General features: G+C 33.5%; 1 protein-coding gene across 1 annotated transcript; it reads left to right on the top strand.

Moving 5' to 3' along the window:
- The first annotated feature begins 4955 nt into the window (after nt 1-4955).
- LOC139098629 (transmembrane channel-like protein) lies at nt 4956-13174 on the top strand. The gene is made up of 11 exons (XM_070650870.1): nt 4956-5664; nt 6268-6456; nt 7570-7724; nt 7797-7895; nt 7997-8188; nt 9483-10540; nt 11252-11280; nt 11347-11451; nt 11536-11601; nt 11679-11794; nt 12412-13174. The coding sequence occupies exons 1-11, from the start codon at nt 5356-5358 to the stop codon at nt 13022-13024; spliced, it is 2931 nt and encodes a 976-aa protein (XP_070506971.1). The 5' UTR covers nt 4956-5355; the 3' UTR covers nt 13025-13174.
- Nucleotides 13175-23522: the final 10348 nt, after the last annotated feature.

The raw sequence follows: 23522 nt of genomic DNA, 5'->3' as shown, positions 1-23522 counted from the left end.
CAAATAACACATTAAGGTAGCACAACATAGCTTCCGCATTTCTGATTCATGCCTATGCCTACAGCAAGGTTATCATGCTCGTTTACTTAAATTCGTAATAAAATCGTCATTTGTCTATTACCAATAGATAAGATCGTGTAACGAGCTTGTAATATGACAACGTAAGGTAGCTAAATACCTTTTTATTTTAAATTTATTGACATTGCTGTCTATTTATCTTATTTATTTGAAATTAATTATGATATGAATGCAATGCTTGAAGGTAGAGTTGGTGTTGTTGTAGATTTGAAGTGTTCATTGAATTTATTTAGTTATTCTGCAGACCGTACAGATCAGCTGTGATTCACGGACTCGCTTAGTTGACGTCTAAAGCTGACTCCATCGCTGGTTATCTTCTCCCAAAATATTATGCGTGTAAAACATAGAAAAATGATCTTATAGTCCAAGTCTGTGGCTTATCCGAGACAATTGACCACTGTCAAGGTCATACTTTATTGATTCACTAGAAACGTCATTTGTGAACAAACCGAAATGAACTTTGAATTATTAAAGAGTTGTTATTATATTAAAATAAGATTAAGTTGGTCAGTCTTGTACTTGGTATTGATAATTGACAGATGCTAGTCAACGATAGAGCAAGTTTAAGGCGCCATCTGATATGTACATACCATAAATAACAATTGATCGGTTTTGTCACCAAAGTAAGTAATTCAAATTGATCAAATCATGCAAATTTATTAAACAGCCCTAATCTATCCAGCACAACTGAAAACTTTTTCCATAAAACTTCAGTAAAATAATCATAAAATTAAAGAATAAAAATTCCATATCATTAGACTCAATTCCAGAAATTATGATAGTTAATCTACATCTAAATTGATTGACTGTAGCACGCGCCCTTGTAAGCTCTTGTAAATAAACTTTCATAACTTCCCACAATGTTCTTTTTTTGTGAATAAGGACATACATGAGTGAATAACACATTTTAACACATATCTTAATGTCTCGCAGTCACGTCATCATCATATTATCATCATCATTATCAATATATTCCATGTGTGGCTCCACAATCCTGTATAATCTTTTTTCTATAGCCCAACAATTTCCCTTCCTATAGTTCCCGAGAGGCACAATGAGACGAGCCACATTTTTACGAAATCAGGACGAAGTGAGCCGTCTAGAACTAGCAGTGCGACTTCGTGTCTCACCGTTAATAAGCCGACTTAGCGATGCCCATGCGATTACACTGTGCTGCTCGGACTTGATAACTTAATTAAAATAAATATCTTATTTAATCTGGTTTTAAAGCCAAAAGCCTTTTATGAGTTGAAAAATTGCCAGCTTACTTTGATATCATCACGAAAATTACTTTAATTAATTAAAAAATATTTCACCAAGGTGATTTGAACTGAAATGCTTATTTGGGTTGAAATAACATCAGCAGAAAAATTTGTGTCAAATCAGTTGGTAAGCCAGTTTATAGCTTTGAAATTTGTTTTCACCATTTGCGGTATTTGTGCGGGTATGTTAAACAATATTGCTTGGGTATTTTGGGGGCTGTCCCTTAAGTTTTAGGTCACCGTGAGTCTGGCTTCTGGTCAGAGGAAGAATTTCATCGAATTTGGAGTCAGAATCCGATTTTTTTGATACGGGTGCGGTTTAGGTACACCTCGAGTATGGTACACCTGGTACGGCAAAGTGGTATGCATGTGCCTTACTATTGATGTACCACAGAACAGTATCAGCACCGGTGAAATTAGCACCAGACCAGGATACAGAGGCATTTTTCACCATCTTTACTCAATCTATACACCATGTGCACCTCAAAATGCATCTTTAATTAAAATACTACATTTTTCATCTCCTGCATCAGTCAAAGACATAAAAATTAATTTACATCCTCATCAATATCACCATTAAAAAGATTATTCATGTCCATTCATATTAAATTTTCATTATTTCAGTCCATAATGACTTCGTGTTAGTTTAATTTATCAAGCAACAACTCAAATATTATGCATGACTTAAAAATCATTTTAGCACTCGACGAGACGCAATAAATGGAATTAAATTTTTGCATCAGCATTGCCATTACGATATGAATAAAAATAATTATTTACTTACAGCTGGCATCAGGCTTTTTATTGTTAAAAGATCAATAAACTTTTTGATTGACTGTCGCGTTTGTGCAAATAATGAGAATATTTTTTTAATGATTTTGAAGCCTTTTATGATATGAATTGAATTTAAAGCTGTGGTTGCTGATGAAAAAATAAAAACAAATTTTTGTGTTTTCGTGGAATTGGATGGTAATAATACATGATTTTTTAGAACCATGGGAACATTGTTTGTTTTATGTCTTCTGTATCGTCATTGTGTCTATGTTTGCAGAATGAATCTTAAGTCTGCGAATTCGTTTCGTACGGTTTTGTTGACTTGACTGCCATAAATAGAAATGCAATGATATTTGTGCTAATATTAACGACATCTTTCTAAATTTAGACTTGAAGTCATCTATGAATACTTAGTTACTTCCTATTCTGGTCGTACAGCTCAATTGTGATCCATGGCTAGATTAGATATCACCTGAAACTAACTCTACCACTGGCTATCGCTTATCAATTTGTAATACCAAATGCAACCTACAGTACCGAAGCTCAAACACTAATGCTGATAACGCTCACAATCCTGAGAACATCTGCATATTCCAACTGCTGAGTTTAAGTCAATTATCCGTTTCCGTTTAGTCTTGGTCCTCATTTTAAGTTTCAGAACAACTCTCTCTTTGGTTCTTTTAGCTTGAATTTAAAGATTACGGCTTGTTAGGTCAATTCATCTTGTATTAACAAGAGTGTCGCTCCACTTTATGGCTTAAACTGACGATCTCCATCGCAAGAAGGTTAGATTGGCATATAGTGGAATCAAGCTTAATGTCTCATAGAATTAAGCTGAAGGAGTCCATAGATCACTAAAGGATCACATGGATCGCTAAAGAAGCCCATGGATTACTTAAGGAGCTCATGGTTCACAATGGATCTGTACGACCAGCGAAGTAAGTAAGCAAAGATATAAAGACATAAAGTCACGACCTTTAGAAATGCTCACCAATATTTCAATCCTTAAAATTCCAAAAGCGTCTCTAATTCTCAACATTTAGTCCCTTCCATTGCCTTTCCATCCACCAAGCTACGAAAATTCCTTCATTTAAAGCCAAGCATAAATTGCTAATTTATACACATCATCGACCACACCGAAATGACTATATCTATATTTCTATATCAAACGACTCATTTTTCTCACAAAAAATATATTGTAAAGAATTTTCTTTTCATCGTCGAATAAAATATGAAAAAATATGAAAGGAAAGTTATTTCTTTCATGACATAGAGCCATAAAAATATATTTTACTTTTTGGCTTTTTTCTCTCACTTTTTTTGACTTAAATCTCCGTGGAACGTTCACTAATGACTGATGTATAATTGGACAAATCCCTTTTCTCATCGTATAGAAAAATGTATAAGTTTTATATACGAAAAAAAGTTCAAACAAATACATTCTCATACACATGTGCTTCTTTCATATTGTTTCATAGGAATAGGATACAATCATATTCTACTCGAAGGTGCTTTTATTGTGCAGAAATTTATGATAAGATGGAGTGTTTGTTAGACGCTTTGGGTAGTTAAAAGCATGGTGTTATATATTGTAAGGAATAATGGTCACTATTGAGATGTGCGAACTAGGGAGCTTGATATTTCTATTGCATAGCGCATACCGGAAAAGCACAGATCAATTAAAAATTTGGCCAGCATAACTTTGTCTTGATGACTGATTCGGTTTAAATTTAGCAATATGTCAGAATCGCATCGGTCAGATGTCAAATTTTGGATTTATTAACCGATTTGTACTATTCGGATAATCTCTTCATAAGATAAAAAGCTAATCCTGACACTTTTAGTTCGAATGTTCCATACTAAACCCAGCGTGACTTGCAGCACTGATTTCAGTTTTCTTTATACAAATTAATTTCGGATATGGTCGGTAAAATTGGTACATGGTAAGCTACTACATTCTGAATAAGCTTTCAATCTATCCTTTAGCGTCTGTCTTTCGGGACAAAGTATGGCGGTTAATGAAATGTTCAGCAATATCATAGAGATTTCAGAGAAAAGTAAACAAGAGGTAGGATTCGGTGTCAGACTTCGACTTCTTTGTAGCTAAATTGTTAATAGAACAATCGAATCAGCTACTAATAACTTAAATAAGTGCTGATGGAAATGACAATACACAGTTTGAGACAGGAATTCAGTAGAAATCAGTCAGAGATAGATCAAGTACATTAGAGTACGCAATGGAAGTTCCAATTTAAATTCATAGAACACAACTGGCAGTGAGAAACAAAGACAAAGAATTAAAGGAACTTTATGCCAATATTGAACATTCGCAAACAATTCCAAAGCCAAAAATTTACTCTACTGATTTCACAATACAAGAAGAATCACCAAAAAATTCTCACTTTACATAGTAACTCAATACTTTGTTCACAACATTGCTAATAGTAAGCTATGCCATCGTCATCACCAGTAAAAATGAGAGACAACTTCCAGTGGTCAATCAAATCACTGCAAAATCAGAAAATCCCCAAAAAATCTCTCAATTTACTCAACAATCAATTCTATATCAGCGAAATCAAATGCGCCACCAAAAGCCCAATCACCTCAACAACTCCCAAACAAAACTTTCATTCAAAGGCGCGGAATTCTCTTTTCAAAGGAATGCCATTAAATATTATTTAGCGGGGGTGAAAGTGAATCAGGGTGTGTTATAATATTTTTTTGCTCCATATAGACAACAACTATGAATCAATATGGATATAGTTGAGCTTCTCGCAGGGCTATCACCTTGTCTATTGTAAAGTTTCTATTCCATAAAATAAAACTGTATATTATGTAAAATATGAGCGACAGTATCGGCGATGGACGATGGAAACCCTTTTTAATAACATAGCAGAAAAACAGAAAGAGAAGGAAAAAACAGGGTGTGGGACCTTTTGCGCGGCTTTTATAGAATTTCTTCTAAAAGTGTTGTATAACAACAATAAATGAATATTTTCATAATGTGCAACAATCCTTTTCGGTTTTTCAGTGTATTCGATATCATTCGCTAATAGAGTCCCTTTCATCGTACTATGTTGAACTATTTGTCCCATCATTGTGTTTCCATCTTTCAACGTGAGTGGATCCTTCCTGTTCCAAATGGTGTTTGATTATTTTATATTACATATTTTATTTTGCTACTGTTAGTTGTTGAGTTAAAAGTGAATGGATAGAAGTTAGTGCAAATTTGTGGATTAAAATGAATGTGAAACGTGAAAGTTTAGAAGTTCGAAAGCGGAGCATATTCAGCTCAAGTGCTGAATCATTAGAATCATTTGATGATTCATTGTCAATAACGACACAGGAACAGTTATATGACAATATAAGATTACACAAGGAAATAATACAGTCAGTTAAATTGCAGCCATGGAGTCTATCGAAAAAGTATAAAATCGTACAGCGAGCAAAGCAGTATGTTGCAAAGCATGAGGATACATTGCAGGAGAGATTTGCACAATCGGGAAATACTAAGGATCTATATGCACGATTTAAAATCGTTTTGGCTGATGTAAGGGAATTAATTGTGTGCAAGGGATGGAAACTTGTGATGGGGGAGGAGCGGTAGAGCCAGAAAATCTGGAGAGATGGGTAAAGCCAGAGGGGGAGAGGGTAGGAGTTTTTTTCTTTGTGTAGATCGCCAACTTTAGAGGAAGGTTTTTACATTTTGTTCTTTAGAAACCCCCAGAGTACACAAGAAATGTGGAGGCGTCTCCAATGGGGTTTGAATTCAATAACCGATGCGTCTCAAGTGTAGTCCGGACTCTATGATGGAGGCTTCTCCACTGGAGTACGGATTCCATGATGGATGCGTCTTTTTGACATTTTGGATTTCGGACTCCCAAAGTCCTGCTAACTGTGGAAACTCCTTGAACCACCATCTTGCTCCCTTTAAATATGCTTTTGTGAAAGAAATTTCAAGGAAATTTAAATTTTTGGCGCAAAAATTGAGCAACACTGTAAAGTTTTCTCATTATTCATAATCTTCCCTTTTTAACATTCAGTTCAAGTCAATGACTCAATCTCAAAGTTACCATCCCTTGAACTTAAAAAAATCTCGAAAAAACTTTCCATTCCAATGAATAAAAATCACATTTATTTTTATCGTCCATAGAGATTCAAATATTTGAAGCGCGAGTTTTTCAATTTTTGCGCTTTACTGATACCATGGGAAATACGTATAAAAGAAATTGAATCGCGCTTTGGATCGGTTGTGGCATCATATTTCATTTTCCTTCGATGGCTATTCTGGGTGAATATAGTCATTGCAAACATTTTCATATGGTTTGTTATTGTACCAGAGGTAAATGCTCTTTATGTAAAGTTGATGTATTGACAGTTGTGACTGGGCTGAAAATTTATTTGAATAGAGTCTTTAAAGGTGGAAACCTTGATAATGGCATAGTTTTAGTTAAATATCATGAGTGTGACAGAAAATTCTAGAATACTAGATGAGTGCATGCTTAAAATAGATAGTGATCAATGCACTAGAACAGTACTTGACAAACGGTGTTTCATGGCACACTAGTGTATCGTCAATTTTTTTTGGAAATGCCATGAACATCATGTCGCGAGAAATAAAAGGTTGTCCACCAGTTTACCAGAATGATCGATCCTGGTCAAACGATGCATCGGAGAACTTTGGTTTGCTGTGAAGAATCCTCAGATTTAGCACGAAAAGTTTGATCACACATGCAAAAGTTTTGAAATTTTACTCAACATCAAAAGGATGTTAACATTAAAAGGATGCAAAAAATAGTAATTTTAAATTCATGTCCAACAACTTTTTAACATGTGCTTTTCGCGCGGAGGTTATGTCAGATTAAGAAGTACACTTGAATAGTACAAGTCGGGTAATCAATCCGAAGTCCGGCATTAAACCGATGTGACTCTGGCATGGTGTCTGATTCGGTTTGAAGACAGCAAGGCATTGATTTTATGATGCCATATTTAAACCTAACCCGACACTAATCTAAAGTCACGCCATTCTGGTGTCGGATATTGGATCGGTTAACAGATTTGTGATATTCGGGGTATTTAAGATGGAATTTTTTTGACGTAAATTTTCCAATCAAAAATTTAATATTAATTCGTTCTATCCTAAAATTCCAAATCTGTCAGACTTTTGTTTCGTTCGTTTTTATCTACATTTACATGTTTTTGGTCGCTTGAACTCAGGTGACAGCCATTCATAATTCTACAGTAGATTCATTAATTCAATATTATTTCCTAGATTCGAATCCAAATAGTAAGGATAGTATGAAGAAAATCTATCTTTAGAACACTTGTGCAGTTTATAAATGCTCTTACTTTCTTCAGTTTAAAGCTATATTCAATCCAGTCGCAACAAACTGACCTAAAAATGTCTAAACAATTCCAATTAAATTCTATTAATAATCCAACGTCACACTTTAAGGTAATGATTGTTGATAATATAAAGCTAAGTTCAAATGAGACGGTAAAGTTCTACGAGAGGAAAATAATGCTTAAAAGTGAAAAAGAAATTGCACCAAATTTCCTCACCGTTTGGGATTTTGAAGGATATTTGAAATATTCACCAATATTTTATGGGTAATAAATAGTTCGTGCGTGATGGAATTTTTTTATGATAATAATAGTAATAACTTCTTTTATCTATTTCAGCTACTATTTGAATATTGTTGGAATTTACAATCTACCAATTGCTTACTTTCTTGCTGGCGTGTTCGTCTACGTTTACTCATTTTTCGCCACATTACGAAAGTAAGAATTTTTTCCTAACTTTTTTTTTTACGATCAACTTTTACGTTTCTCATTAATTAACGAGAGCTTCTTCATTTCCATTATAATATTAAATATTATAGGATGGCTGAAAATTCGCGAACATCAAAATTGGGCAGTAAAGAAGAAGAATGTATATTTTCATGGAAACTATTTACAGGATGGGATTATATGATTGGACATTCTGAAACGGCAGCTAATAGGATTGCTTCTGTTGTATTGGGATTTAAAGAGGCGTTGCTTGAAGAAGCCGAAAAGCAGAAGGATAAAAAGAAGTGAGTGCTTTTTGTTTGAGAAGTTTTATTAGTTATGAGTTCAGAGTTGGCAATTGGTTGTCTTTGGCCACCTTTTGTCTTCTTTCATCGGTAGCCAACGGCGACATTCCGACTGTTGGGGGCAAGTGTTACGGGCAAGCAATCAACTGTTGTTGGAACGTGTCATCAACCGCCGGTGACTACCAATGACAATTGATATTCAGCGGACGCTCTAACAGCCCAAGAGGCTGCTTATAGATTTTGTAGTGTTTCTGTATCATGAAAGAATGCTCTATCCCAATTAGAAACTTTTGTTGATTTCCGTCAACCAATTCCCAACTCTGTTCATAACATTAAATAATGAAATACGATTACAAGTATGATAATGGCTTGAAAAAGTTTTAGCAGTTCTTATTATTGCCTACAAAAGTAGAAAAAAGACTAAGCACGTGTCAAATATTGATCATGACTTCTTTTTGCTCATTTCTTTTTCAACAAAATTTTGCAATTAGAATAATTTACTGTCTAGTGATCAAATTATGACCATTAAGATGATACATTTAATGATTCATTTGAGTCATTAAAGTATTTATAGCTAGGCTGACTAGAAATTTTAATTGAATCTAGAAGATATTTTTCTTTTTAACAAGCTAATTTCTGTACTAATGCTAACCTAGACAAGCAGTTAGCATCTATTCAGAACGAATTTTGGAGTATTTCCAATTTTTCACACAGCACAAAAATGGTTCAGCTACTGGCCACCTTCACTCTGGAATGAGGCCGCATTTCATTGAATATGGCTTGAGGTGGGAGTAAAGTTGATCAAGACTAGATTTTCGGTGATTTTTGTAGTGTGCCTTCCGGGTTATGTCTAGAATAATCATCAAATGGCCTCAATTGTCGAGCTTATGGGAGCAAATTCGTACAAAATTAATTCCAATTAGCTACAACGGTAGCGGTTCTTAAATGTTGTCCTACCGAAGCAATACTCTAGGGTATTCCACTGTACATAGAAGTATCAAAAGTAGACTAGACGCAATATTGACAATACATATGGCCACCCTCAACACAACCATAATTAGTCCCTTTCTTATAATTAACAATTCCATTTTGATAATAATTAATACCTTTTAAAATACCATCACGTGAATTTCATTTCATTCAACACGAGTCGCGGCAAATTGTTTAATTATACTAAAATTAGTGACCATTGTTTGACAATCAAAAATAGAAGCCTTTCATATTTGTTGTCTGTTTCCGGTCTGTCATTCATCCAATAACAATAATTCATTGTGACTTTTTTCTTGCATTTCAGTTGGAAAACAATCATTTTACGCATATTTGCGAACATCAATGTAATATTTCTTTTAGTTGTGTCTGCATATGCTGTCATTCGAGTTGTTGAGCGTTCAGAAGAGGATCATGGAGGTTCTTGGTGGCGACGAAATGAGATTACAATTGTTATGTCATTGATATCATTCATCTTTCCGATGCTTTTTGAGATTCTTGGACTAATTGAATATTATCATCCGAGGATGCAGTTAAGACTTCAACTAGCTAGGATCATGAGCCTTAATTTGTTGAATTTAATTTCTCTAATTTGGGCATTGTTCGAGAAAGTTCGTGGCATGATGAAGAGAGTAGCTGAGATTGAATATTATCAGAGTCTAATGGAAAATGCATCAATAGCTGCAAGCACAATTGTTCCACCATTATCAAGTGTTCAAACTACTTTATCTTCAACAATCCTATCCACATTAACTAGCACGAAATCGACAACATTAACATCAACGACACAAATGTCAACAACGGAACCAACAACATCTAGTGAAATTTTAACAACGACCAGTTCTACTATAAAATCAATTACCGAAGCTGTTTTCGATAAAATGCAGGAAATTGTAAATTTTTCAACAACCACGGAATATCCACTTGATGATAAAACAGACATTTATGATTACAGCAATCCTGATTACTTTGAAGTTGATTCATCAACAATTAATATATTTTCAACGACATTTACGACACCTAATGACTCAATGATCTACGATGACTATGCAAATTTTACAAATGATATTGTCAATATTACAAATGCAACATCCGAAGTCTTAACTAATTTTAATATATCAAATTTGATTAACAGTGTTACGCCATTTTTTGACATGGATCAATATTATTATGACTATTATAATGATTCAGATGCTGTTAATGGAACAAATGCTGATACAAAATATTCAAGCATGCTAGCTAATAAATTTAATTATTATCGGTATGATTATCAAAATAGTAATTTTAATGATGAGATGAAGTATTTGAATGCATCAACGAAGGAGGAGATGAGAAAGTTGTGTTGGGAAACAATGTTCGGTCAAGGTGATGTATAATTATGGTTAATTAGGGTTTAGCAGTTTTGGAATGAGAATTTTTCTATTTTGACGTCAATGTTCATTAGAAATTGCATTTTTGCCGCACACTTAAAAGCTGTGTACCCCTTAATCAAGGGATGCACACCCTTTAATCAAAAGCTGGGTACGTTTCACTCAAGAGCTGTGTGCCCCATAACCATGAGATGTGTCCCCCATACTGAAGATCGATGCGACCCTTAACCAAAAGCTGTGAAACCTTTAAGCAAGATATGTGTATCCACACTCAATAGCTGTGTACCCCTTAACCAAAAGCTGTGTAGCCCTTAATCAAGAGATGTGTTCTCTACACTCAACAGTTGTTTACCCCCACTCTCAAAAGCTGTGTACCCATTATTCAAAAGCTGTGTTTCCTACATCTAAGAGCTGTGTACCCCTTACTCAAAAGAGTCAACTCTCGCATATGGCGTACTCAGAGTGGGCCCCCAAACCTCGTCCTCTTCAATATGCCCTAAGGGAGGTGTTATGTGGTTTGGGTGTCAAAACCCTTCCCTGAATGTTCCTATGCTATATGGTTGTCTATACTTTATGTCATATCAAGCCATCGACCTCCTATTCTTGAACATTTCCCAAAATCAGTCATTCCAAAACTTGCCAACCCAAAATTCATATCAATTTCTTCTTAATTTGAATGTTAATTAACACTTCATTTCATTTGCAGAATTGGTGAAGCTAACTGTCATGGATCTGGTACGTACATACTTAATTTACTTTCAATATGCATAATAATCTTTCATTTCCTTCACATAATTACAGTTACTGACAGTTATGCAAATTCTCATGTTTGATTTCTTTCGTGCATTATTCGTACGATACATGAATGGATGTTGGTGTTGGGATTTGGAAAAGAAATTTCCCAAGGTATGGTGTCCGTAAATAATCAGATTAAAGATATCTCAAAAGTGATTACTGACAAATTTTAAATTCATTTCTCTCTTTTTGCAGTACGGCGATTTTAAAATTGCCGAAAATATTCTGCATTTAGTGAACAATCAAGGAATGGTGTGGATGGTGAGCATACATACGAATAAATTTGCCAAAATGGAATGCAAAATTAACTTTAATATTATTTTCTTATATCTCATCAGGGAATGTTCTTTTCTCCCGGTTTGGCAATCATTAATCTGATTAAGCTCGTATTAATCATGTATTTGAGATCTTGGGCTGTTCTTACTTGCAATGTACCGCATGAGGTTATTTTTAGGTATGCACATTTAGTCTTTTTGTCAAGCTGTTTTCGGAATTTTGTTTCGAAATGATAGTTTTGAGCGCGGTTTTCTCTTAAGGATTGATGTGGAATTTGAATTGTACAAATCGGTTAATCAATCAATTCGGGCGCAGGATGACGTGACTAACATGGTGTCGGATTCGGTTTGAATCTGGCACCATACCAGAGTCGGTAAAAATTTGGCACCAAACTATAATCGGGTGGAATCTGGCACTATTCAAGAGTCGGTTTAAATCTGGCACTTTCCCAGAGTCGGCTTGAATCTGGCACTATGCAAAAGTCGGTTTGAATCTGGCACCGTACCAGAGTCGGTTCGAATCTTGCACCATATCAGATTCGGCTTAAATCTGGCACTATCCCAGAATCGGTTTGAATTTGGGATCGTGACAGATTCGGTCTAAAGTCATGCCAGCCTGGTGACTGGTTCGGTTAGAACATGAATCAATCAACCGATTTGTGCTATTAGGTCAATAAGATTCAAAATTTCAAGTCGTGTCAAATTCTAATTCAAAATTCTCTTCGAGAAAACCGCGCTAAATTAATTCGCAATTCATATGAACTCTCACTGACTTCATTAATCTCTTCAATTTCAGAGCATCAAGATCAAATAATTTCTATCTTACATTACTTCTCACAATGTTATTCCTATGTGTTCTGCCGGTCTCATACGCAATCGTATGGGTCGCACCATCAAAACATTGCGGACCATTTTCCGAGAAGAAACTCATGTACTATTTATTTACTGATACAATCATGTCATTGATGCCCGACACAACGCACAAATATTTACAATATTTTGTTAGTCCAGCGGCAATTATTCCACTTTTGTTACTATTAATACTATTCATCTACTATCTGATATCATTAACTGGTGCACTACGTGAGGCCAATCAAGATTTAAAGACACAATTGCACAAAGAGCGAACCGAGGAACGAAAGAAAATGATGAAATTAATGGAAGATAAAATAAATGAAGTAAGTATCTCAAAAAATAGATTATCAGCGAGATGGAAGAAAGTTCTTGACATATCAAAGCCATCCGTAATGATGACAGCGCCAACTATAACAGCAACATTAGTCGACGATTCAGCTGATCGCAAAAAATTGTTACTAACGCGTGCGATGAAAAATATTTTAAAGAAAAAGTACTCAAATGAGGGCGATGGAATACCTAAAATAACAACATCTGAGGCTGCAGAGCCGTGAACTTCTTTTTAAGTCTCTTTACTCTCTATTTTCTATTTTTAAAATTCTGTTCGTTCTTTTGAAAAGAAAAAAAATCCTCAATTTAATGTTTGTTAATTGATAAAATGGAATTTCAATTGATGTTTCTAGTCGATGTTCGAGAAGTAAAAAAAATGCAGTAAATAAAAGAAAATTGAAGAAAACAAAAAAAGCATGCAGTAGAAAGGTTGATTGAAAAATGCAGTGATTTAATAGGTTTCTCATCGTGTCCATTTATCATGTGTCCGTGAGTTGTAAGCGAAAGCTTTTAACTGTTTTTATTTTGTTTTTGTACAAAAATTGCACGTGCTTCTGTTTACCTTTGCTTGTTTGGATGATAAATTGTCTATATCTGAGGAACGACAAACGTTAATGACTTTTTTGTCTATTGCGGTTTAGTTGTGCTATTTTATGGCTTAGATGTTTACTTGAAGGAAAACAAAAACCTTGAGATTTGTAATAGTTTTTTGAAAAATACTTTTTGAAGTGGGAAAATTTTGTTGCAAAATGAAGAAGTGGAAAATTTAAATTTTCAAAATCCGTTAAATTTTTTGTTCAAAAAGGAAGAATTTCGAGATTCAATCGAGATTCAAAATTTTGGGAATCCGTTAATTTTTTTAATGCAAAATGAAAAGTTGTGAAATTCAAATTTTCAAAATCCGTTGAATTTTTTTAAACTAAAAATTTAAAAATCTAACTAAAATAACTGAAATTTAAGCTTAATTGCTGTACTAATAATTTGAAATGCATGAAAAATTCTAAATTATTATTAAATTATGCGTTTAATCCACCCACAAAGCATGCTCAATGCGAAACATTTATCCTTGCTTTTTACTACTATTTTCCCATCTCAATTAAGAATGCACATGATTGTATGTAAATAAATAAGATAAATGTTTTGTAATATGCAGCTTCAGCAAGGTTTATATAGGAATATGAAAGATCATTAACATATTCTCTATGAGTTTTAAATCAATTATCGCAATTTATTGACCTATCATTGATCTAAAAAAAATGTACAGCATCATTAAAATCAAAGCGTGTAAGTGAAATTATTGAATGCAGGAATTTTTTTTATGCTTTATAAATTGACATTTCTTAAACGACTTACAAAGTAAAACTAATTGATATGTCTCTAAGAAATTTTTTCATGTTAAAATGATACAGGAAAGACATAAGATTGTTAGGTTTATTGTCAGTATAATTATATGCAATATGTAATATGTATCAACATAGATAAATGTGTCTAAGTTGGAAAATAATTGATTTAATTAGGTTTAAAAGCGATTTTTGGGATTGATCAGTAATGAATCAAAGAAATCAGGTTTCATTAGACTGAGTGTTCAGGTATGATCTCTATCTAGTGCAATGATGAGCAACCTTTTGTTTTTCGCGTCAAACCTTGTTAATAAGTCTCAACCAAAATCGCAAACGACATATGATTCTTGGCAATTTCAATAATTTTTAACGGCACACAGACACAAAGTACCGCGACACACAGATTGCCCACCAAAGATCTGATGGGATTCTATTTTGGCTTTTGTATCTGGTGCCCCGGAGTAGCAGCATAATGCAATGATTTGCATTTTTCGCCGTAAAAAGGTTTGGTTTCTCACCGTTACGATGCCACGTGGGCAACTTCACGTACTAGCGTTAATGCGGTGACTTAGTGGTACCTTAGCAGACACGATGTGTTCTTAGGTATTTCTAGATAGTATACATTAGGTTTTATTCAGAACAGAATACTAGGGTATTCTTAGGATTGTACTGTACTTAGCAAATGTTGTGCAGATTGAATACTCAAGCGACGTATGACACATTTGACGGCCTTTCAGCACCCAAACTGGGTACATCTGGAATCCGCATATAATCAGTCATGGAGAGGCACGGGCTTGTATCGAACCGGATAACACGTAATATTGTAGACATTCGATACATTAACAGAAACATTTTACACAACACGAAAATTTCATACCCAGTTATCGACAGATAAATATAGGTCAAGTTAATGCGATTCATAGAAAAAATATTGATTTTACATTGATTAATTGTTTTGAATACATTAATTTCTGTGTATCAAAGCTTCAATCAAAAATAATAACAAGAACAAACACGATGATCGCATGCAAACTGATACAATGAAAATTAACACAACATTTTTTTCTCATAAATAAGTTGCGTATGATAAATACACAACTGACTTGATAATTGCTAAGTTGAAAATTTATGAATTTTAATGAAACCCAAGTAGTCATTTGCAGCTACAGATAATATTCAATAGTTACAATTCAAGTTTATTGTGACATTTGTTGGCACATGTCGATTCATTTATTGCTTCATTAATTCTTATAAAGTTGTTAATTTGTGTCTTGCACTCAAGCATAGATCCAAACCTTGAAAATCAAGCCAATCTTACTCGTTCCATAAAACTATTTAATTCTCTCTCGTCAATTCATTTTTATTGAGTGAGATTTTTATATGCCAATGGGATTCTCAATCAATTAAATTGACACACAAGTTCAAACTGATTTTTTTGAATACGTTCTTTTCTATTTATGTCATTCTCGGTGACTGAAATCGATAAACAAAGAAGAACAAAAAATGAAAGAATGCTTTTTTTACTAGACATGAATACTATATCCATTGAATGAATTTTTGATGATTCTATGACTCATTTTATGTCCAAAATAAATGGAAATGTATTGTTGGGAAAATCAGTTGAAGGGATGGGGAATAGAGCGCATATTTTGGGACAGGATACAACCTTTAGAAAGGAATTTGGACTTTTTGATACTTTGGTTATTTTCTATAGGATCTATAGGATCTTGGGTAAAATTGTACATCTATGATATGTCTCGAATATTTATGTAGTAAAGGTAACCCAAAAGTCTAAATAACGAAAAAGCAACAGTGGCGCAGTGATACTCTATATCAGCCAATCTATTCTAACGGTTCGGGTTCGATCCCAGAAAAGGACTAGTTTTATTTGGATGCTTTTTCGCTGTTTCAGCCCCGTAAATTCGGTTTGTGTCATTCGTGACACCCTAATTGTGGATAGGTACATTGTATTGATATACACTGGATCATGCAGTGTGGACAGTTGGGAATTTATTGTCATCAAAAAGCACATGGAAATTAAATGACCAAATATAACGCCCTTGATCGATTTGACTTTGGTGACACCGGACAGCCGGATTTAATCAAATATGTTTTGAAGCTAGAGTCCATCTCTTATGCTTCCGAGTAGGGTAGATTATGCAATGCCCAGAAAACCTTCAACTCAAGATTTCCTTTAAAAAAGCAACAATTATGTTATGTAATTTCCGAATGTTCCCATTCTAGCTTATCCAAATCATTAATCATGTGATTTTTCTGCATATAAACTAGTCTAACTGACCCAAACATTCATCAAAACAACTCTCATTCCATATTCTCAGCTATAAATAGCCTGCAAAGTAGCAACATTTGTTATTCATAGCTTTCTTTATTATACCCAATAACCCATGGATTTATGTCTAATATTTTTGACCGAGTCGAATTTCTAAAATATACATCACGACTGATAATTGAATGACATATAAATTCATTCCTTTAATCAACACAGAGACAATAAACGCCTTCAACATTCCGCTAGCAATTTTCGTGTTGTTTATGAAGATTCGAGTTGATGATCATATTCATAATAATAATTTAGCTTCATTCTAATGATGAACAGTAAAATGTTTTTGTCGTGAGACTTTATCCCTAACAGGCAATGAGCATGATCAGATGCGATATTTGTGATGATGAAACTGAGTTTTGATCACGATAAATTTTCATCATCACTCCATACATTATTTGATGACGGTACGGTACCGACGCGATCGCGCTTTTGTGATTATGATCACTGATCATGATCATTATTGCGTCTGATTACGATCATAACTTGTATGCAAGTGCAAACTTGCATGCAATTTTTTCACTTTTGTGGTCACTGATCGTAATCAGACGCAATCATGAACATGATCAGTGATTGCAATCACTGAGCGTGATCAGTGATCATGATCACTTCGGGTAAGTGATCATGAAAAAACAAAAAAATTAATTAAGTTAACCAATTTTTTTTTGGTATTAGCTGAATTTTTTTAAGTATTTTTTTTTGTATGTGTGTTAGTAGAAATTATTAATTTTTTTTTTCTGAAAATTTTAAAACTTAGAATTTTTTTCGGTCACCCATCTTATTGCTGCGTTGCTTAACTTTCGAGATCTCACGTTTTTCCTTGAAGCCACCATCTGTAAATATATAATAATAAAAATATGGCAAAAGACATATTTAAATTATTATATTTTTTGATGATGCAAATTTCCAGAAGTAATGATTCTTTATCACTTCGGATACCATTCGGGTTTTATTAGTTAACTTAATTAACTTTTTTACTTTTTATACTCACTGATCATGATCAGTGAACATAATCATGTGATTATGAAAAAAGTAGGGTTCGAGAAATATGTGCTTGCATGTGCAAGCATACATATGCATACATATGCATACGTATGTATACAAATTAAAATTAGTGATTCCTTAAAACCATTATTTAGTCAAATAAAGGAAAATTTACGGAAAATTGGATTTATTAAGGTTTTTCATCCTAATTTGAGAAAAAAGATGCAAAACCTTACATTTTATAAGGTTTTCTTTTTAACTTCAGAAAATTAAGGCAGAAAATAAATTTTTGAAGGGTTTTCTTACAAGCATAGGAAAATCGATATCAAAAATGTATTTTTAATCGTTTTTCATCCTAATGAAAATCTTGCGAATATCTTTGCAAAAATTCACATTTTTTCAAGTTTTTTTTATGATAGTTCCTTGAAAATGACTCAAATCTTTCTGGATCTTGCTTTAATGTCTTTCTGGATCTTGCATGACCTTACTGGATCTTGTTACTTGATCGGGAAATTATTTTTTACCTTACTGAATCTTGTTTTTAGTTCGTGGACATGACTTTGGACTTTCTGGATCTTTTTTTGCTTAAACGAACTAAAAACAAGATCCAGTCAGGTCATTTTTACAAACAAAACTCCAGATCCAGTAAGATCAAAGTCATTTCCACGAACTAAAATCAAGATCCTGTAAGGTCAAAATCACTTCCACGAACTAAAATCAAGATCCAGTAGAATCTAAGTAGCTTTTACGATCAAACACCAAGATCCAGTAAGGTCAAATTCACTTCCACGAACTAATATCAAGATCCAGTAAGGTAAAAGTTACTTTGCCGATTAAATAACAAGATCCAGTAAGGCCAAGTAATCTTCCCCCTGATTGAAGTGATCATGCTCAGAACACATTTGATTATGTTCATTGATTACAATCAGTGAACATGGTCATATGACTTTGAAAAATTTCGAAAAATTTTGGAAGTGATTATGCTCTGATTACGCTCATTAATTACAATCAGTGAACATGATCAAATATCACGATCATTGATTACAATCAGTGATTATGATAATTTGAAAATAAAAATTTCCAGTAGTGATTATGATAAGGTTACATCTGATTGCGCTCATTGATCGCGATCAGTGAACATGCTCAGATATTTTTGGAGTGATCGTACTCAGATGACTTCTGATTACGCTCAGTGACTATGTTCAGTGATTATGATACGGTGATGATGAAATTTTTTCAGAGTGATCACGATCAGATACGATAATGATTGTGATCACAAGCTGTGATCATGAAAAAACACTTTGTGATTGTAATGTGATTGCAATCACAAACTAGTGATCATGATCATTGTCTGTTAGGGTATGATAATAGAATTTAGTCACTACCGCTAATGAAAATAAAGTTACGCAATGCGATGTGATGTTTGAGTTAGTTTTGTTTTGGGAGGTAAGAAAAAAATTGGAAGCACAAGAAATTGGAATAATTTTCAAGGTCAGAACACGAATTGGTATGAATGTGTAAATATATGCTAAAATTCAACCATGCAAAAACTAGAACGTCTGTATTTTCTGATCATTTCCAGGTATAATAAAATGAGGGATAATTTTATGTTTTGATATTTTTTAAGACAGAATGAGCAATAAGGTTGCATTTTGTCATAAGTTGAGTTGTTTTAGGCTGTGCAAGGGCTCTTGATGTCAATACTATTTGGTTCAGAAGCACAGATAATTACAGATAATTGTTTTGTACCGAAAAGACATCAACACTTGTATTTCAATAATCTTTACTTCCAAACTACACAGTGTGGAAAATCGTATTTTTTGTGCAACAGTGGCTGCTATTATAACACCTTCAAGTCATGTTGATGTTCGTTTATAAGGCTATGTTGAAGTATTCTAGTGATTATGATGTGTTTCTCGAGAATGCAGCTCAGTTTATCAAAAATTAATGAAAATAGACGTTTCTGACCCTTTCTTAAGTTCAAACTAGTTAGCGAAAGAATTTAGTCTGATTTTAGACGTAGTTCTACGAATTCTCTGTGAGATTTTGTCGTGACAGACAAGTACTTTGGCAATTCCTGCATGGGAAACTCAGGAGTAGTCGATTTTAATTGTCAAATTCAAATACTCAAAGAGAAAACCAAGAGAATATGAATGTTTCAAAAATAAATAGCATAAGCTCTTAACGATTAGTAATGAATCTTCACAAATGCGCCAATAAAAGGGTTTTAAACGTAGGTTTCTAATTGACTGTTCTCGAGATGGGATCGAGACTGAGTTATCTCAAGTATTCCTAACCAACTGGACCATTGTTGCATTTTCGCTGCTTTATGGCAGGTATACTTCGATTCAAAGTTATTCTTGCGATCATTTAGACAGTGCAGGAATGTCACAATCTCAAGATTCTGTCAAATTTGAGTCATCAGTAACCTAAAGTTCGAATGCTTCGAAACTTTCCTTCGAGACCAAAATATAAACGAGAAAAATAAATCAGGATTCATCTCTTATCTTTCCTGAAGAGATAAGACAAACTTGAAAGATTTCTAGCATTGCTTCTGGCGTATTTAAACATTCAAAACAACAATTTTTCAGCATGTCACAATCCCTTACATTTACAGAATCTCAACATCCTTCACTTAGTCATTTTTAGATTACAGCTATTTAATTAAAAAACTTCAATGTAACATTCCTTTCTTCTCATTAAAATACAGAACAAACCCTCTCAGCAGTTCTAACAACATCCCACAAAGTACTAAAAGTAAAGATTGAAGGGGTCGACTTATTATTATTGCTAACCATTTATCGTCCCATTTAATATTTCACATTGACTTTTTTCTTACTTGAAATTTAAAATTCAGACCCTTTTTGTGCTGATACCGACTGCGAAGAGTTAATGACGTTTCGTATTATTTATTTTATTTTATTTTGCGATAGAATTCTTTAAATAGATTATGCTCTATATGTTGAAGTATTTACTTATCACAATTTACTCTCTGCAGTTCTACATGCATGATTATTTTTATCACACAGACTCTGTTTGCTTACGAAAAGACATAAAAATTCCAAATGCATTTAAATTTAAACTGTAATTAAATTAGTAGGCTTTTAAGGCGGGAATTGCACTCAGTCTCACAAATTTACTTATGCAACAACTAATTATAATTATCTGAGTCAGACATATGAGTGGATTATGTGTCTTACCTGCAATTTTTGCGACATGTCTATCCATAAAATCCAATTGTAGGACGTTGAGCTCATCGCGAACCCATGGCTTTTCTTTTAATCCTCTTGATGTGCTTCTTAGCACTCGATGTCTGGGGAAATTATTCATTTGATCCATGGCTTAGAATATTCACTGTCTTAATTTGGCACAAATGATAATTATTCCATATAAAATTTCCATACAATTAATTTATCACTGGCAGCGTTATTTGCATTTCAAATTTTATTTATTTTTTGTGTTTCATTCCCATCGACATCCACTCACAATAGCTACTTTAATTCATCCAAAATTAGATTCTACACTTTTATTCCTTAATTAAAATAAAAATTTAACAGAGAAAACAATTAAAAAATTACAAAAGTCCTCGTGTTATTGATCGAGGGACTTAAGCGCATTTTTGTCCCAGCGATCAGTAATTGATTAATAAGTCACTTCCAGACCTTAAAAACAAGATCCAGTAGGATTCTAGTCACTTCCTAGCCCACGAAATGAGATCCAGTAGGATCCAGTTCACTTCCAGACCTAAAACACAAGATCCGATAAGATCCAGGTCACTTGCAGAACTAAAACACAAGATCCAGTAAGATCCAATTCACTTTCAGACCTAAAACACAAGATCCAGTAAGATCCAGGTCGCTTCCAGAACTAAAAACCAAGATCCAGTAAGATCCAGGTCACTTCCAGACCTAAAAACCAAGATCCAGTAAGATCCAGGTCACTTCTAGACCTAAAAACCAAGATCCAGTAAGATCCAGGTCACTTCCAGATCTTAAAAACAAGATCCATATAAAACTTCCACAAATTTAAGAACTTTATTTAACGAATTTTTCATAATTCAAACCTCATAACGGTCAAAAAAAATTCAAACATTGTTCAGTAAACACTGTGAAAACATCGACAAACATTGAAAAACACTGTAAAACAATGAAAAAACGTGTTGTTGTTTTTGTTGTTGTTGTATATGAAAATGAAAAACTGTTAATTATAGTATTTATGCGTTGATTTGAAACTTCTAAATGACCGATAACCCAATAACTTGATAGAACGAAGCTATTAAAACAAACCAGAGCACTCTACGATGTCTAGTTTTCGAGATCTCGCGTTCCAGCCGAACAGCCGAACAACCGAACAGCCGAACGAACGAACAAAGTGCATTATTAAGCTCCCTTTTGTAAACAAGTTTACAAAAATGCGCTAAAAATTGCACATACACAAGTTACGACGTTAACAGAAGGCCGGTTTGTTAAAGACTGTTTTGTTGATTAGAGAATATGTTGGAAGAGAAAAAAAATGCTCAAATGTTGTCGCCGCACGATTTTTAATTTTTATTCGCGTTCATCTCCTTTCGTGTGTATGCTTTTCATTCTGTTCTGTATAGAAGCAGTCAAAGATATAAAGGCTTTTAGATTCGAAATTTACGCGAAAAGGAGAGTGTGAAATTGTGTTATGGTATGGAATTAAGACGCATTTGACTTCTTGAACTATATTTTAGTGATTCAATAAGAATCAATCAAGAATCTTCAGCAAGAACAGTAAATGGCAGCAATTTAATTGAAATAGTTTAAAAAAGCGCAATAAACGAACATTTTTTATTTGAAAATTCTCAAGACACAATTTTTGTATGAATTTAGCCAAGACACATTCCTCGAAAAAAATGAAAAATTTGTAAAACTCTTTAATGTAATGAAATTAAGCACTTATCACATGAGATTTCACTGTTCTTCAAGTCCCACTAATAAAATACAATGTTCTGTTCATTATTTACTGCTTAATTGCTTACTTAAACTAAACTTTACAATTTTTTTAATTCACGGAATTTTTTTCTCGACTCAACACAACTAAAATAATTTAAAATTTCAAAATACGTTAGAAAGCATTGAAATTCACCACATTCACATTTTCCCCTAAATAATGAAAAATTGAGAAATTTCCACTGTCAATTCTTCTTTTTTTGAAGATTCTAGTAACTTAAACTCGTTGATTTTCCCAATTTCCCTTCAAAGTAATAGTCTTTAAACCCACATCAATGGTATAAGCTACCTAATCAAGATTTCATACCCCGATAAACATGAAACCCGTCCTCGGAGATCTTATCATGCTAAATATAGTCAATCATACCCAGTCAAAATGTAAATAAAAATTCACTTGTCTTCAAAAAATAGACGGCAAGCAAAAAGTGTTTGAGGAAATGAAAAGCAGGGAATGAAAAACGAGACCATCAGAAACGGCATCACGTGTGTGACAATGAACATGAAAGGAGCGAGTAAAAAAAAAAATTATGTTTTTATGTTAAATTTATTTATGGGGGGACGAAAAATCACGAAAAGGAATTTTATTATTCCGATAAGCTATGATTAAAAACAAGGCGCACATTTTCCCTCGCATTTTGAGCATTTACGCATAGTTTTTATTGTAAAAAAATTGATGGTCTGTGATTCAATAATCGACATTTATCGATATTTGAATTATATTTGGCAACAATATTGAGGAGAGGAATGAAAATTGGAAATTTCCCTCATCTTAAATGATTTTTCCTCAATATTTTCACTTAATTTAATCATTTTTCACCTTCAACTGTTGCACAAGTACTAAGATAAATATTTATTTTCACTAATATCTAACATTTAATTCCATTAAAATTAAAATTTGCACTATTTAAATTTATTCAAAAATTTCCCATTTCCACACGAGATGAATTTTCTACAACAACAAGGATGGAAACTGTGAGTCATACTGATTCTACGTGTATGTTTTTGTTCAAATATAGGGGAGAGAATGAGGTTGATAAGACTTTTTTTCCTCCACTTCTGGAGACTTTTTCCTCTTTTTTCATGT

This window comes from Chironomus tepperi, unplaced genomic scaffold (assembly GCF_022539635.2).
Source record: "Chironomus tepperi strain 1889 unplaced genomic scaffold, CSIRO-AGI_Ctep_v1 contig_37, whole genome shotgun sequence".
NCBI classification, from domain to species: Eukaryota; Metazoa; Arthropoda; class Insecta; order Diptera; family Chironomidae; genus Chironomus; species Chironomus tepperi.
The sequence above is the reverse complement of the archived record's forward strand: the minus strand, read 5'-3'. Positions and strand labels throughout refer to the sequence as shown.